A 16,462-nucleotide genomic window follows, 5' to 3' on the forward strand; every position below is an offset into this window, starting at 1 on the left:
CACTGAGCCCTAATCCTGGTCACACACTGAGCCCTGACCCTGCTCAGACACCGAGTCCTGACCCTGGTCACACACTGAGCCCTAATCCTGGTCACACACTGAGCCCTAATCCTTGACACACGCTGAGCCCTGAACTTGGTCACAGGCTACACTTCATACCTGTCAATCATTCATAAGCATACACTTTTGTTTCTCTGGGCCTTGAAATCTCTGCCCTTTGTCCCCCAGCTGATGGACTGAAGTTCTAGGACTACTCCTGTTTTGTTTTTGTCTTAATGGAAAGGAGTTGCTTTGGGCTGACCCGCCATTGTAAATTCCCGCGGAGCGGGGTGGGGTTTCACGGTGAGTTTGTAAGCAGACGGTCCCTCTGCAAAGTACTTCACGTGGGGAATCAGGAGACAGGCTGAAGACACACGGCCTGGGGAGCCATGAGCCAAAGGCCTGGGCCGGAGTCCTTCAGCTTCGGGTATGGCCGGGCCCCGGCCCTGGGGACAGGTCATCCCAACCAGAGCGAGTTCTAATCTGGGACTGTTTCATTTAATCCCCAGGACAGAGACACTGCCGCTCACACAGCTGCCATCCCCGAGCACCCCTGGGACGGCTCTCCAACCCCAGACATCAGGCCTTTCAGTCTTTTCATCTCACAAGGCTACACGGGAAGGGCCTCTTTGGTAGCTGAGAAAAGTGGTTCAGAGAGGTGAGGCGACCTGCCCGATGTCACGGGGCAAAGAAGGCTCGGAACCAGGACTGCAGACGTCCCCCCAGCTGTGCTGCCTCCTGCTGGCTCCCCCTGGAGAGTTTAGGGGGCCGCACAACCTGGCCCCGGATCAACAGCCCGCGGCCGGGGCCCCACCATGAGCACTCAGCTCGGGGTTGGCATGGACGGGGCTCCCCCCCGCGCCGCCATGTTTGGCTGGGAAGGTGACGCGGGGCGGGGCGCTGGCACCCTGTGCGGTTCGCACGGCCGGCGCGGGAAGCGGGGAGGGCGGTGGGTGAGCGCTTACTGGACAATTTTGCAGTTTGTGGCAGAGGCGTAGCGGCCTGTGTAGTGGATGCTGCATCTCACCACGTTGTTGGTGAAGTCTGACTCCAGAACGATGTACTTCGGGTTCACGTGCACCTGCCGAAGGAGGGAAGAGGGATCTGGTCAGGGGGCTGCACTTCACCGGGGCCCCAGGGCGGGTGCTGGGGGCACAGACAGACATGGAGGTGACAGAGAGGAGGAGACAGGAAGGTGGAGAAAGACCACTTGAGACCAAGAGCTATGGAGACAGAGACCCACTGATGCAGAGACACGGAGAGATGCGGAGACAGGAAAGAAGAGACAGCTCGTGGTCGAAGAAAACGTCACCAGATCACTCCTATTGGAAGACAGAAAGCTGCCCAGAGCCAGAGCCCAGGCCAGGTGGGCCCTGTGTGGGGCGCTCAGGGTCGGAGAGGTGGAATCCCTGCCCCGGGGAACACCGCAGTGAATGAGGGGCTGAGCAGGGGCCCCAAGCCTGGTCTTCCCAGTCCGAGGCTGGCACCCTTGACCACACACGTCCGCTGAGGTGACCCAGGCAAGAGCTGTCCGCTGCCAGGTGGCATCTCCTGCCCTGGGCCCAGGGATGCCTGACACTCACTGAGATGTTGGCCCAGGTGTAACCTGGGCCTTTTGTCTGGAGAAGAGCTGTGGGGACACAAGGAAGCCATCTGAATGTGGGATTAACTGGGGGGGGGGGGCTGCACTGGGGTAGGCTACACCCAGAATGATAGCTGCAGAACATCTAAGGACATGTTACTTTTGAATCCTTTACACACTCGCCCAGGGCAGGAAGTGTCATTACCGATGTGGTTTGAATTCCGAGTGCCTGGAACTCAGAGGGGCCTTTGTACACCTGTGGTGAGTGGATGAACACAGGAAGGGGAAGAATACCCCTGACAACCCTGGCGCCTGGGGCTGAGGCGGAGCAGGGGGCCCACTGAGCCTGCTGGGAGGCATGCAGACGGCCGTAACCAGGGGCTCCCGGGTTGCTATGTTCCAAATGCAGCTTTCCCAGCAGGCCGTGTTCATGCGGGTCCAAGCCCATCTCAAGCCTGTCTTCATGCTCACTGCTCCATCTTTACCGCCCTTGGGTGTGGAGCAGGGGTCCCGGGGCAGAATGGTTTCCCGCCCTGTCTTCGCACCTGCACGCAGGAGGCCACGATACGCCGGTGTCTGCGCGGCCGGCATGGACGAACCACACTGGGCTGTGTGTCCTTGACATGCTTTTCTACCCCCCCCACCCCAAGGGAGGTGGCACCGGCACGAGTACACATTGGAGAAGGGGTTCAGGCCAGAAGGGACTCTTGGTCCCAGGAGCCCTTGGCTTTGCAGGGGTCCCTATGAGGAGCAGAGGGTCTCTCTCAGAGCACGGCAGGGTCCTCTTGCAGATAGCACAAAGCCTCCCCTGTCTGCAGACAGGGGGGTGCACCGCAGAGCTTTCCAAGTCCTCTGTCGCCTAGGGAAGACAGCGTCACTACCTCCCCTAGCATCGCCACACCCGGGCCAAAGCTTCCTTGTCTTTACGGAAAGGGAGGCTCTGCCTGCTTGAGGCTAAGACCCTCCAACGGGAAGAGGAGACCTCTGCGTGATGTCCGCAGCTGGGGAGGGGGGAATGTCCCAGAGGCTGAAGTGCATCCCAGAGGCAGGGACACGGAGCAGGAGCGGCAGGTGGGAGGGGGCGCCCCAGACCGGGAGACCCACCTTGAGGATGTAGTTTCCGGGCTGCACATCGGTTATGTCAATCCACTGGCAGTCGATGTCCGCGTTGTAAGTGTCATAGCAGCCGGGGCTCAGGCCCTGGGAAAAGGGACAGGAGTCAAGGCTGGGGTGCTGGGCACTCCTCAGAGCCACCCAGCCACTCCAGCAATCTGGGCCCCTCCTTCCTCCCTTCTAGAGCCTGCTGGTGGAAGGATCAGACTGAAAATAGGGAGGCGTAACAGCCAGGTGGGAGGGACTGAAGGAGGGGGATGCCTGGAGAGTTGGATGGAGGAACAGATGAAGAGACAGTCAGGACAGAGAGACGTTCCGTGATGCCTGGCCAGACCGACAGAAAGGTGGATTTGGGTGGACCAACAGACAACAGAACACCATGCCGTCTAGACTTCGTTGGAATGCTCCTTTCTTTCCAGCGGCAGACATGCCTGGGAGCAATGCAGGAAGGGACCCCGTAGCGACCTGATGACTGGTGAGAAGACCCTTGCTCCCACTGAGCGGAGCGGCCAGGAGCCCCGGCACTGGCCCAGCCGCTCCCCTGGGCAGCGCTTCGTCCCCACACTCCTGGGTCCCCACCCTGGCCCTCGCACCCAGCCGGACCTGCGTGTGAGAGGTGCACGCGTAGCGCTTGAGGTTGCCGAAGTCACAGGTGCTGTCCTCCAGGCAGAAGCTGGCCTTGTGGCCCTCAGCCACCTTCTTGCCCGTGGCTGCATCCAGCAGGTCATAGTGGCTGAACTCATCCATGCTGTGGTAGTGTCTGGGGGCACAGGACAGGGGGAGGAGAGGGAAGGGGGCCTGGTCACGCCTGGGCTTCCTGAGACGGTCCTGGTAAGCCTGCGGTGACATGGCCACCTGACCAGTCTGGGCTCCCGGGGCTCCTTGGTCCCCTGTGTCCCCCAGGGCAGGGTCTCTGGGGCTCCCCAGCTAGCCAGATCACCCTGGGAGAGCACCTCCTCGGGACTCCTCACTTCCTTGTCAGGCTCCCACCTGGACTAGCTTCCTGTGGGCCATTCCCTGTGTTCTAGACATTTCCATCCCTGAAGACCCATCCTCTTCCAGTCGAGCTTTTGCTAAAGAGCTCTTGCCCCCGTGGTGCAATCACGGCAGGTCCTCCCACCAGCACGTGCTCCTCGCAGAGCACCAGCAGGGGGAGGAGCTCAGGCACCGAGGTGCCCGGCCCGCAGGAGGGGCCCCACTCACTGGTGGCAGCTGTGCCACTCCCACGTGTGCCGCGGCCGGTTCGGGAGGAAGTCCGCGGTGCCCTGGTTCTTCACGCGCTGGGGGAAGCGTAGCAGCACCCGCACGTCGTAGTCGGTGGCCTCGGGGGTGTAGGCTGTGCTGCAGGGACAGGTGGGAGACCGGAGTGGGGCTGGGTCCTGTGACACCAACACCCAGAATGGGCCGACTTGTCCCTGAAGATCCTCTCAACGGACTCCCCGTCCTGTGGCCGAGGCTTAGGCCTCTCCCCATCTCTCCCGAGCACCTGGGCCGGCCAGTCCCCTCCTTTCTGGCTTTCAGCACGTGGCCAGCAGCTACCAAGGAAGTCTTTCTGAAGTGGCATTGGGCCCAACAAGGACAATCACACCTGCAGGTGACTCTCTGCTGGTGACAGCCTGGGGGGGGGGGCATATCAAAATCTTTGGAGGGCTTTTTAAAAGTGGCCCTTATCCAGGAGATTCTGATAAGTGGACAGAGCCCTGACTGTTGACCAAAGTACGCCACATCTCATGTACGGGCCTAAGAAACACGCTCGGGCTCTTCAGTGTCAAAGCCTCTTCACTTTCCTGTTCCTGTCCGCCCTGCTGCTCCCCACACATCCTGGGGTTCCGGCTCCAAACACTTTCTCAAGCAGACTTCACTCCTGCTCATCTGTACTGCTGCCTGTGCTGTTCATTTGACCCGGAACTCACCCAGCCTCCTAGGCCTAACTCAGGTTCCCTCCTCCAGGAAGTCTGTCTTGATGGCCTCAAGTAGAGGCATCTTGACTGCCTGTGAACTCTAACGGCACCTCCTGTGGCCCAGCCTGATACCACAGGCCCCCTGAGCTAGGCAGTGTGACTAGGCCACCTTTCTCTGACTGCGTGGCTGCCGGCCAGCGACCTGCCCTTTTCTGTTTGGGGAGCTGGGGTCTGCTGCAGATGGCCTGCTCACAATGTGCTTTCCGACCCCTAATTCCCAACTGAGAGGGGCTTTGCGAGAAGAGGAGAGAGAGAGAGGAATGAGGGGCAGCAGCAAGGGGAGACAGACAGACAGACACACACAGACACACACGTGCGCAGCAGCGACTGAGGCTCCTCCCTTCCCCAGAGGACTGCTGACAGCTGTCCTGGCCGGCCTCGGGGCACTTCCCTGGCACTCGGTAAGGTCTGGGTCCTGAAGCCAGAGGCAGGAGGCGGCCAGTTGTAGGGATTAGCTCTCTCTCCGAGAGGATGTCTGCACAACAGGCGTGCGGGCTCCTGTCTGCCAGGACGTAAGGCCCTTGGCCTTGTCTGGGGGAGGCTTGGAATCTGTCTGTGTCTGGGTTGGAACAAAACATCCTCCTTCCCTCTGTTCAGTTCAATCCTGCCCTTCTGTTCGGCTCAGCACACCGTGGGAACCCATCAGGGCCGAGGTTCGAGGCCCAGCTTGGCCACAGAGTCGCGGTGAGACTTGGAGCGAGACCCTTGCCTCGTCTGGGTTCTGCCGCGGTCTGGGCACTGGCAGCTCTGCGGCGCGTACTTTCGACGATCTCAGAGGGCCCAGCCGCCCCAGCCGTGGTTCTGCTGGGGCTGTCGGTCTGTGCCCCGCGCCCCGCTGCCCCTGCTGCCCGGCCTGGCAGTGCCTTTCTTCCTCTGACCATTCCCTCCTCGGACCTCCCCTGACAGCTCCGGCCTGACGGCTGCTCACGCCAGCTCTCCTCCCACTCTCTGCGGCTGGGTCCTGTCATCAGGGCGGCTGAGGGGCCCCGCTCCAGTGGACCAGGACCGGGACCAGGCTGCCCCCTCCCCAGTCTGTCGGGGAGCTCAGGTCTGGGCCCGCAGGATGCTCTGTGAAGACCAGAGCGATAATCTGGCTTTGACTCAAACACCTCGAAACTCGGCCTCGGTGGACTGCCGTGGAGGCTGTGAGGTGCTCCCTGCTGGGGGCGTTGTGGCGGCAACATGACCACGATGCTCTCTTGCCAGGGACAACTGACGAGACCAGACCTGACTGCACAGGCTGGCTGAGCGCTACAGTGGACCCCCATCCGCGGTCTCGCTTTCCGTGGTTTTGGTTACCCACGATCAAGGGCAAGACATTCTGGCCAAGGGAGCAGTGAGCAAAGCTACATTCTGGTGCAAGTGCCTGATCTTGTTATGGCTAGAGAAGGCCCTGCGGGGGAGCTACTCTGAGGGGCGGCAGTTCCGGAAGCGGGGAAAGGCTGAGATTCCCAAGGGCTTCCCAGATACTGAAGAGTAAAAGCAAATAAAGACTTAAAATGCAAAAACAAACAAACGAAAAGGCAGCAAGTAATTAAGAAAAATAGGTGCTGTCCAACACAGAGGGATGTCAACAGACGAGGCAGGACAGTGTCATCTTTAGCTAATGCTTTTAGCACAGGGGGATGTCCCGATGCACATGTATTTGACCAGAATATTTGAGGTTAATACATTAGAAGCGAGCTCTGCAGGAGGGAGAGTCACCCAGGAATAAGGGGGAGCTGGCTGGGCTCCCCTTCTGAGGTCTTGCAGACTGGTCTCCTCGCCCTCTCTCTCCACTGCCACACATCACTGAGGCCTCTTTGTCACCGTGTCCCCTGGCCCGCCGGGAGAGCCACAGCTGTCCTCCGTGGAGACGGTCCCGCACTCCTGCCCACTATCCTGAAGGCTATTCCCCCACTGGACTTCCCTGGGTCCCTGTGGGAGCACGTTCTCATGGGGCAGCTCGGAGTGGGAAGGTTCTAGTTCCTCTCTTTGCTCCTCAGCTGCCTGACTGGAAAAGCACATACCTTCAGGGCTGCTGCGAAGGTTCAATGCCATGGTAAAGTTCCCTGTATAGTGACCTGAACAGACATGCTCGCTTGTCCCCTTCCCCTCCCGGCTCCCTGGGAGCAGGTGAGACTCACAGACGAAGATGTCAGGGTACCGAGGGGCTCAGGGCTTGGCCAGGGTCATTCGGCTTGTGTGCAGCCTGGCCGGCATGAGCGCGGGTTCTGGGTGACCGCCCCGAGACTGTCCCTACATCCCCCACCTCAGCCTCAGCCCCTCACCTGGCCAGACACTTCTCCTCCGCAGCACAGCGCAGGGAGTACAGATGGGCTCTCTGCACATAAGTGGACGCTTGCACGTAGTTGGGGTCCGGGACCAAGTCAGGGAGGCCTGGAGATGGAGTGGGAGACACGGAGGAGGGGGCAAGAGTTGGCGTCAAGGGGTGTCAGGCTGGCCACGGCTAATGCCCAGAGACCTCCCCAACCCCAAGCACCCTTTACCATTCTCCTTCCTCTATACAGGCTGTCGCCTCCTCCGAGAAGCCTCCTAACCTGAGCAAGGGGTGTAATTGGAACAATTCCCTCTGGGCTCAGGTGTGGGCCACGGAGGTCAGGGAACGGGGGCTCACTTGTGGAGCTCTGTGCTGTGGGAGCCCCTGAGAATCCCTGGAAGAGCTGGGACAGGAGCGAGGTCTGGGAGGCAGGAAGGAGTCTGGTGAGCCGGAGAACAGGCAAGGGTATAGTTGGCAGGGCGAGCTGCGGGAACAGGGGCCTGGAGGCAGGACTGAGTGAACCAAGCAATTTCCTGACAGAGGCACTCCCTCCATGTCCTCGTTCCCCAGGCCTTGGACACCAGCCCCCGGATGCCCTCTGCAGCCAGCAGTCTTCCTGAACCACCAGGAGAGCCCTGGGCTCTGGCCGCAAGTGGCTCCCAGAAAGCTCACGGGCAGAGCCAGGTGGATGTTGGTCGGCACAAGCGGGCGCGCAGGAAGGGAAGGGCAAGCAGGGAAACACATCCCTAGAGTAGGCTGCTGACAGGGCAGGATTCTCGGCCTGGGCACCCAGCCCGACCTTCTCAGAATTCTTCCTTCTTGCCATCGGCCCCCAGACCTGACCGCACCCTCCCCTGTCTGCATCCTCTGGCCTCCAACCTGAGGGGCCCGGCTGCCTCCCCTGCAGGGCCCTGGGGAAGTCTGCAGTCTGCTCAGGCCCTGTGATCACTCGCTCCCCGGGACGCGCTAGAGCCAGGGGCCTGTCCACGCTGCACCTCCCTCACCTCCGTGTCTGAGTTGGTCCCAGGGAGCATGCGTTATTAGGAATTAGCAGAAACCAAACTCAGGTGTCCGGACCCTATCCGCACTGGAAGAAAGAAGGAACGATCCGAGCTGGTTGCTGGGAGTGCAGGAGGGATGGGGCACGGGATGGGGGAGGACGTGGGCAGGGGGACTCCAGAGCACTGGGCTCTCCCCCAGCTTGGCCACTGACCTCAGGGTGAGTGAGCCTGGGGCCTCTCTGTCCCCTCACCCTCAGGCTCCCAGGACTCTGGCAGTTAAGCAAGGACATGTGGCTACCGGTGGCTCCCCAGTTTCTGTCAAGCCCTCTGCTCTTGGGGGGCAAGTAAGGTGCGGAGACTTGAGTCATGCAGACAGCATTCCAGACCCTCTTGTTGCTGCCAAAACCCTCTTGTCAGCTTTCGGGTCCTGAGGGTGAGGCAGACCCTCCCACACACATCCCTTGGGCTCTGAGACCCCAGCCCGGCTCACCCTGGGCCTGGGCCTCATGCCGGAGCCTGGTCCAGGCAGCCAGTGTGATCTCACCTACTCGGAATGAAGAGGAAGCTTGGAGCACAAGGGTGGGTGAGGATGGGGGGCCGTCTTGGCCAGCCGAGGTGCCGTTACTCAAGCTCCAGGAATGCCTGCAGTCATTTCCCCGGGGATCCCTGGGCCCTCAATGCAAGGGCCCACCTCCCTGCCAAGCTGCTTCTCACCCTCTGGTACCTGGAAGCCTCCAGCGGGGGGGAGGTGAGGAAGACAGGAGTGGTCCCCTTCCCCATTATCAAAGTGCCTTGCCCGCAGCAACGTGTGGGGGTGGGTGAGCTGGGCCGGAAGCCTCCTGAGACCCAGTATTTGGCACCAGGCGGCCTGCCTCCCCCACCCCAGGCCCGGTTTCAATAAACAATGCACAGATGTCTCCTCAAAGCTTTTCTGGCCCGACCCTTCCTCTCCAGGCCATTCCATGAGCTGGCTCTACAGTCCGGGGACGGTTGGAGAGCCAGCTGAGTAAGAGGCCAGAGATGCAGAGGGAGGGCGAGGGCTGGTGCCCCTCCTGGCCTATGACTGAACCCCGACCCTGGTCCTACGCTGACTCCAAACACACCGAGGCTGGATACCATCACCAACTCCGAACCGCGACCTCATTGTTCGTCCCGACTGGGTACTGAAAACTCTGCCCTGAAAACAGTTTTTAAGGAATTGCTTTGACATCATGAATCCTTTTTTACTCTGAGTGGGTGGGTTTTGTTTTGTTTTGTTTTGTAAGCTCCAAAGGCCATGCGGGAGGGGCATCTATACCGTCTACATGTGGGGGTTCGGGAGGAAGACTAGGGACAGACATCTCAGAGCTGGTCCTCACAGTCTGAGCCCTGGCCTTGGCCACAGATGACCATCCTCCTCTTACTGTTGAGGAATCACAGGTCCACACACAAGCCTCCTGCTCCAGGAAGTCCTCCCTGCCTGGCAGTGACATTCCAGGCCGCACGTATGTCTGTCTCACCACTAAATCCGTCTTGATCCATAAGTAGATTTCATTGTGTTTACCTGGGTCTACTCCCCTCCAGACTCTGCGCTCTCGGAGGGCAGGGACTAGGTCCCACTCACCCCGTTAGCAGGCAACCCACCATGCTTTGGGGCTGACTGACTGCCCTGTCACATTGGCCCCTGTCAGGCAAGTTTCTTTAATGATTAGTGGCTAGATGCTTTACTGTTCCAGTGATTTGAGCGTGCTCCGCAGCCCGTCCCCCACAAGGCAGCAGGGCACACGGGGGTGCTGGAGGGACCAAGGCTCAGAGAGGGCAATGAATTTGTCTGTGGTTGCACAGCGGGTGGGAGCAGCCCTCGGAGACGCTCCCCACCTCCTCCTAGGACTCCACTTAATACTCTTTTTATAAAAATGAACTCTTTGGAAGTATAATCTATACACAGTCAAATGCAGACTTACAGTTTGGTAAGTTTTGACAAATGGTGCACACGGTGTGACACCACCATCAAGCTACACATTGTTTCCATCATCCCTGAAAGTTCCCTCCCGTTCCTTCCCAATAAATCCCCCTCTCCTCCTCCACCACCCCAAGTAACCATTACTCTGCTTTTTAACCACTGTAGGTAGTGATGCCTTTTCTAGACCTTAAATGGAATCACTCTTATCATTATTTTATTTTCTCTGTTTTGTATCTCTGGCCATCCCAGGGGTCCTGTGTCCCCCCTAACTGGCTCCCCCTGGCCATGCTCCACCACTGTCACACTGGGGGAAGCCGCTGGAAAAGAGAGTAGCCTTGGGAGTTCAGGCTGGGTCCCCCTACCCTGGTCAGAGGAGGGGACCCCCTGCAGAGGTCCCTGGGCACCGCAGGCCCCTCCCTCAGCTGGCATGATGCCTCCTTCTCCGCCTGCTCTCCTACAAGGTATCCCATCAGCTTCCATCAGCAGCGGACCCCCACGCTTGGGCTCTCAGTCCCAGGGGGCTGGGACTTGGGGGGCACCCCTGTGTTGCTAGAAGCAGGGGAGGGAAGGCGTGAGCAGGGGCTTGCAGACGTAGGGATAGGGGATTGGTTTGCTGCTTCCAGCTTAGAGGGTACGACCAGGCCCTCCAGGCAGGCTGGCCCATGTTGCCCGAAGCACAGCTACACAGCGACCATGTGCCCACCCACCATCCCGAGAAGTGTGCGGAAGGCCCTCGAGAGTGGGTAAGGCTTACTCAGAAAGCAGGGAGAACACCCAGTCGTGGGGATGTCATTCTGAGGAGGGGCTGGAATCTTTTATCCAGAATATATGGAATCATCCAGCCCTGGGACCTGGCACTGGAGACTCTATAGGGGGTTCCAATGAGAACATCTCCCAGAGACCCCCATTTCTCTACCTGCGGAGACTGAATTAATTATAATTCTCATGTCAGAGCAAACTAACCATTATTGCTGGTCTGGGCGAGGCCCCTCTCTTGGAATAACGTGTTTTTTGACCTTCACTGGTGTCCGACCCTCCGATATGTCCTTGCACATTTGTGTCTCTATAAAATCTGCAGTGTGTTGGAGGTGGGCATGCATTCTTAGAGCATATAAATGATATTGTCTTAGAATCTCATTCGTTTCTTGATTTTTCAGTCAATGTATAAACTCTGAAAGCCGACCTAGCCCACGATTTGTCATGGCTAAACAGGACTCCACAGTGTGTGCCCTCCATGGCTAATATGGCCGGTCTTGTGGGGTTGGGCCCCCAAGGTGGGGCCAGCCACAGAGAGTCCGGGTGCATGGTTTGCTCAGGCTGCCCAAGGAGTTGCTGGTCACCATCAGCATCTCACCTTCCCCTCCCAGGAGGGAGACAGGAGCCTGGCTTCTTACCCTCCTCTGTCACAGACTTTCTGTGAGACCTGGGGCAGACCTGCCCCCCCGCCAGGCCCCACCGCCTCCTTTACCCAGCTCTGACTGTCCTCTACCCCACTCTAGGCCTGGAAGAGCTCTGGGCCAGGCCCCGGTGGGCACTGTTCCCCAGAAGCCAAGTGCTGACCAGGGGGGTTGGGCACACAGGGATTCAGGCTGCACAGTCTGGGCCAGGGCTGGAGGGACCCAGAGGCAGAGGGCAGTAAAGGCCCTGGGGATGGCTGGAGCCAGGCTGCTCTGCTGGGGAGGGGCCGGGGGTAAGGGAATCGGGTCCCAAGGGCATTCTGCAGGCAGCCTTGGAGGGGTCCCGTCAGACCCTCCAGGGCAGCGAAGACTGCTCCATCCCTGGATTTTCCTCTGAGGGGGATCCCGGCCCCTTCACGAGGCACTCAAGCCCAGCCCGCCATGCTCCCCACCCTAGGCTGGCCCACATGTCGGCCCACGGGAACCGGGGGCCTGTCTCCCTCTTCCACGGCCGGACCTGGGGCCTTCTCCGGGAAAGACTCCAGAAGGCAAGTTTGCCACCTCATCCAATTCCCCGGTGTATAAACCCTTCACTTTTCTTAGGCTCAGCTTCCCCATCTGGACATGGAGAGACAACGCTAACCTGCGGTGAGCGGTTCGACGCCTTCAAAAACAGTTGGAGATGAAAACACTTTTCAGGAGCTAGTCAGTCTCTTCCCTCACCGCGGGCAAGAGCCCAAGACCTCTTACAACCTCTACCGAGGGTACTTCAGCAGCCAGGAAATTCTCCCACTGTCTGACCTAAATCCTTCCGGCTTCAGAAGAACTCTGGTCCCTCCCACTCAGCGGCTCCTGGAGGCCGCCCAGTGCGGTTACATTCCTGTCACTTGCCCACACCTCACCTGTTTCCCTCTTGGCTTCCCCCCTTTCTGTGGGTTCCATAAACCTCGGCTCCTTTGAACTCTTTCCTCCCCAGGCCTCCGGCTCACAAGCAGCTGATGAAGGAAAGCGGAGCGCCAAATCGCCCTCATCTCATGAGCCTGGGGCTGGAGGATAAACCAGGTCCAGCAGGAAGCGGTCAGCGGGCTGTGAGATTTGGGGGGGGGGGGTTCAGCTCATCAGCCAGACTCCAGAGGAGCCCTTGCCTAGGGCAAGCAGCAAGCTCATAGATCTCGGCCTTGCATAAAGATGAGTGGCCAGGGCCTCCAGGGCGGGAGCTCGCAGCTCCGAGCCCTGCGACATCATCTCATCATCAGGACATTAAAATGTCAGGGCTGACCCAGTGGGGCCGCACCTGTGCCATGAGCAGGTTGGCAAGGTGGCTGCGGGATTCGCCACAGCCTGACGCGAAGCGGCAGTCCTAGCCCAGGCAAAGGAGCTGTGATGGCCATACTGCCAGGCCCAGAACCTGCAGGGGCTCCCCACTGCCTACAGAATCGGGCCCAGACTTCTCAGGGTGGCAGCTAAGGCCTTCTGTGGTCTGGCTTTAACCCGGCCTTCCAGATCTCATAGCCCTAAGGGCCAGGAGTCAGCTCCCTCGCACACCAGACCTCTTCTGCCCCGGCCTCTGACGCCATTGGTGCCTTGTCTTGGAATTCTACACATGCACACGTGCGTACACACACACACACACACACACACACACACACGGCCTTGCAGGGGTTCACAGTCTTTAGGCCCCAAAGCCTACCTTGTCAGTCCTAACCACCGCTCTGCCAGCACACGTCTGTTGCCCCCTCTCGATGGGCAGAGACAGTCCAGGGGTGGCGACTGCCTCACCCCCCTGTGCGGCAGGGGCCAAGTCCGAGGAGGGGATCTGTGAGTGTTCAGTTCAGTGACAGCCCGGGACGCAGGCTGGGCGGAGCCGGGAGCAGGCCGCTGTGAACCTTTGGGGAGGTCAGCTACCCTCCGCCCTGGCCAAGCCAGTCTGCTGCCTCCTTGCACGCGTCACTCCCTCGCACTCGTCCGCGCTGTGAACCCAGGCCCCTGCTGCCCTCCGCTCCCCTGCGGGCCCTGGCAGATGCTTCCCCTGGGTCCCTCCTTGGCCCTCAGGCCCTTCACAGTGACTTGAACTTTCATCTTTCTTAGAAACCCTGCTCAGCCCCCTGTCTTCCCATCTCAGCTCGTGGCAGCTTCATCCTTCCAGCTGCGCACGCTACAAACCCTCGTGTTGACCCGTCTTCCTCTTACACCCCACTTCCAGCCCATTGGGAAATCCCGTCAGCTCCATCTCCAGACTAGGTCCTGAATCTGACTTCCCACCGCCTCCGTTGCTATCCCCGCCTGCATCTCCCTACCAGCCTCCCCTCAGTCTCCTGCCTGCCTCCCCACGCCCAGCCCAGCGTAGTGGTCAGGGACTCCCTTGCAATGTCACTGCTCAGCTCACAGCCTGCAGTAGCTCCCCAACGCAGGGAGAGGAAAAGCCCAAGTCCTCCCAGGGGCCTCCACGGTCCTGCTCCCTCTCTGGCCAGCCTCCTCTCACCCCCCTCCCCTCCCGTTCTGCTCTGCTCTAACCAGACCAGAACACACTCGAAACCCCCAGGGAATTCCTGCCCCGGGGCTTTGCACTGGCTGTTTCCCCTTTCTGGAATGCTCTTCCTGATCGCAGCACGCCTCACTCAATGCCTCCTTTGCCTCTCTCAAATGTCACCTTCAGGAGGCAGGCCTTAACCAGCTTTGCAACCTGCCCCCCCCCCATCTTAGTTAGCTCTACTTTCCCACAGGCCTTACCACATTCTATTATTTCCCTATTTATTAGGTTTATGCAGGAAAATATAATGTCCGCAAAGGCAAGGGTTTTGTCTCTTTCTTTCCGCAAAGGCATACTCAGCTCCAGCCTGGGCCCAGCACGCAGTAAGTTCCTGAATGGATCAATTTCCTCCGAGAGGCTATCTGCTCTCGTCGGAGCCCTGGGGGTGGGTGGGACTGTCCTTTGCCTGCTGCCCAGCTGTGGGCCCAGGTGCTGGCGCACAGCAGGTGCAAGCAGGAGAGACTGGTGAGATGGTGGGGGGCTTGGGCCCCTGCAACCCGGGGCAGAGACCTCGGTGAGGACAGGCCTGGGTCTGGCGCACCGTGACTTCTCTGTGCGCAGCTCGGGGGGCCTGGAGCCTGCGGGCCCCGGGAGCACAGGCGCAAACACCTGTGGGGTCTGGGGGCCTCTGCCTGCATGTGCGGTCTTCATTATCAAGCAAAGGCGGGGACTGATTCCACAAGTCCTTTCTTCTGAAAAAGGAGTAGCTTTGGAGGTGGAAGACCCATGGTTGCCGTTGGTCTACAAGGAGGAGGAAGGGTGGGTTTTCTCCTGAGGCTTTGATGGCAAAAGCCTCTGGGACCTCGCCTTCCCCGCCTGAGTCCCTTCCTGCTCTGACGTTCTGACACCAGCACCAGCCCATTTCCAGGTGCCACTGAGATGCCCGTTGGCTGAGTGCTCGTCAGCAAGGGGGCGAGGGAGCCAGGCCCAAGCCGGCCCTGTAATCCTGAGTCCATACAGAAGGGCCCTCTGGGTCCAGCTGTCTGTGGCGAGGAGGCTGTTAGGTCAGAGCAGGGGAGGGGACCAGACCTAGCCTCTCCTTCCGGCCTCCGAGCCGACCGCCGCTCCGCAGGAATGCCCGGCACAGGAATTGGAAGCAGGTGTGGGCTGCCCGGGCGGACCACCCGTCTCCTCCTCCCCCCACCCCCTGCCATTCCAGCACTGCCCTGGGGAGTTTTCCATGTGTTCTTGGCTTGGACAGGAGTGGGGTGGACTCAGGTTGGGACTACTGGCAGTGTGAGTGTGTGTGTGTGTGTGTGTGTGTGCGCGCGCACGCGCATGTGTATCCGCACCTTCAGAAATGACAGGATACTGAGATGGGGACCCCTGGGGTTAGGAAAGAAGGGAGGAGGAGGGACACCCCTAAGGCCCTAATGATCCCTCACCCTGCTCTGCTACCACCCCAAAGGCCTGTGGGGCCTGCAAACTCAAGGCAAAAGTCCAAATTTGGGTTTTCCAGGGTTTTAGACCTGAGAGAAACAAGAGATAGCCTTCCCTGAGGGGCAGGGGCAGAGAGGCCGGGCCGTCTGGCAGCGCAGAGGGCCCAGAGGGCTGGCCTGGCTCCCAGCCTGGCCGCTGATGCACTGAGACCTCAGATGAGTTACTAGGCTTCTCTAGCCTCGGGCTCCTGGTCCTTATGGCGGGGGTGGGGGGTGGGAGTGGGGTGGGGGTGTAACACTATCTCCCTCCCGGGGCTGCTGGGGGCACTAAATGAGAAAACGAAAACCCAGTGCTTAGCACGGAGTCTGGCGCACAGTACAGTGTTCAAGAAATACCAGCTTCTATGATTGTTATTTCAAATAGGAGCCGCCTCTTTTTGCAGGGACGGTCCCTTGTGAGACCAGGGGAGAGAGGATGTGGCTTTGCAAGCGGATGATAACAGAGGAGACAGGAAGTCTGCCTGAGATGCGGCTGCTCGGGACACAACTTGTTTGTTCCGACACTAGTGACCTTCAGCCAAACAGGGGAGCAGGAAGATGACCCAGGTCCCTCTGTCTCCATAGCTCGTCTGACCCCTCACGACAGCTTCCTCAGCCTCAAGACTCCGTTTCTTTCTGAAGAAGCACCCGAGACAACCTCAGGGAAGGAAGAAGGGAGGCTGAGCTGTGATTCTGGCTCACCAGTCACCTGTGATGTGACCCTGGACAAGCCACTTAACCTCTGAGAGCCTCAGTTTACTCATCTGCAAAATGGGGATGGTAAGTAGTATCTAGGGTTGCCCGAGGATTAATGGACTCCAATCATAAAGCTCCAGGAAGGGTAGAAGACACTGAGAAAGCACGGTGTAAGTGCTTGTGACGTAAGTCTTCCAGAGTCTGGAGTGAGAATGGCAAGTCTTCGCAAACACCACACGGGGAAGGGGCTCTGCTTCCCAAGCCTTGCAGATCCGCCGGCCCAACTCACCCTGTCACAACCCATGCCTGGAGCACCGTGAACAGGCGAGTATGTAAAGGAGCGAATAAGTGAGGTGTGCAGCAGGAGCCAGAATCCATCACGTTCAACAAAATTACGTCTGATGGTCAAGGACTCAGTATGGGGGTTCATGCAGACTCACAACCTGGTTTCACGACTAAGAGGCCGTGTGAACATCAGCAAACGAGCCTGTCACCTTATGAGACGGGACAGAGAACAGTACCC

At 59.4% G+C, this 16,462-nt stretch overlaps 1 protein-coding gene and 1 long non-coding RNA gene across 2 annotated transcripts in view; one reads left to right on the top strand and one right to left on the bottom strand.

The window, feature by feature from the left end:
- LOXL1 (lysyl oxidase like 1) overlaps positions 1–16,462 on the bottom strand; it is a 25,385-nt gene that overhangs the window by 3,322 nt on the left and 5,601 nt on the right. The window contains exons 2-6 of the mRNA XM_040643009.1: positions 6,966–7,074; positions 3,938–4,075; positions 3,338–3,494; positions 2,726–2,821; positions 1,005–1,120 (exon numbers count right to left, since the gene is read on the bottom strand). Of these exons, the coding sequence (XP_040498943.1) occupies positions 1,005–1,120; positions 2,726–2,821; positions 3,338–3,494; positions 3,938–4,075; positions 6,966–7,074 (616 nt within the window). The remainder of the gene's footprint in view (positions 1–1,004; positions 1,121–2,725; positions 2,822–3,337; positions 3,495–3,937; positions 4,076–6,965; positions 7,075–16,462) is intronic.
- The window catches only part of LOC103679004, a 16,501-nt gene continuing 15,628 nt past the window's right edge, over positions 15,590–16,462 (top strand). Inside the window, exon 1 of the long non-coding RNA XR_572796.2 lies at positions 15,590–16,023. This is a non-coding gene — a long non-coding RNA (uncharacterized LOC103679004). The remainder of the gene's footprint in view (positions 16,024–16,462) is intronic.

The sequence above is a fragment of the Ursus maritimus genome, unplaced genomic scaffold (assembly GCF_017311325.1).
Source record: "Ursus maritimus isolate PB19 unplaced genomic scaffold, ASM1731132v1 scaffold_27, whole genome shotgun sequence".
Taxonomy (NCBI): Eukaryota; Metazoa; Chordata; class Mammalia; order Carnivora; family Ursidae; genus Ursus; species Ursus maritimus.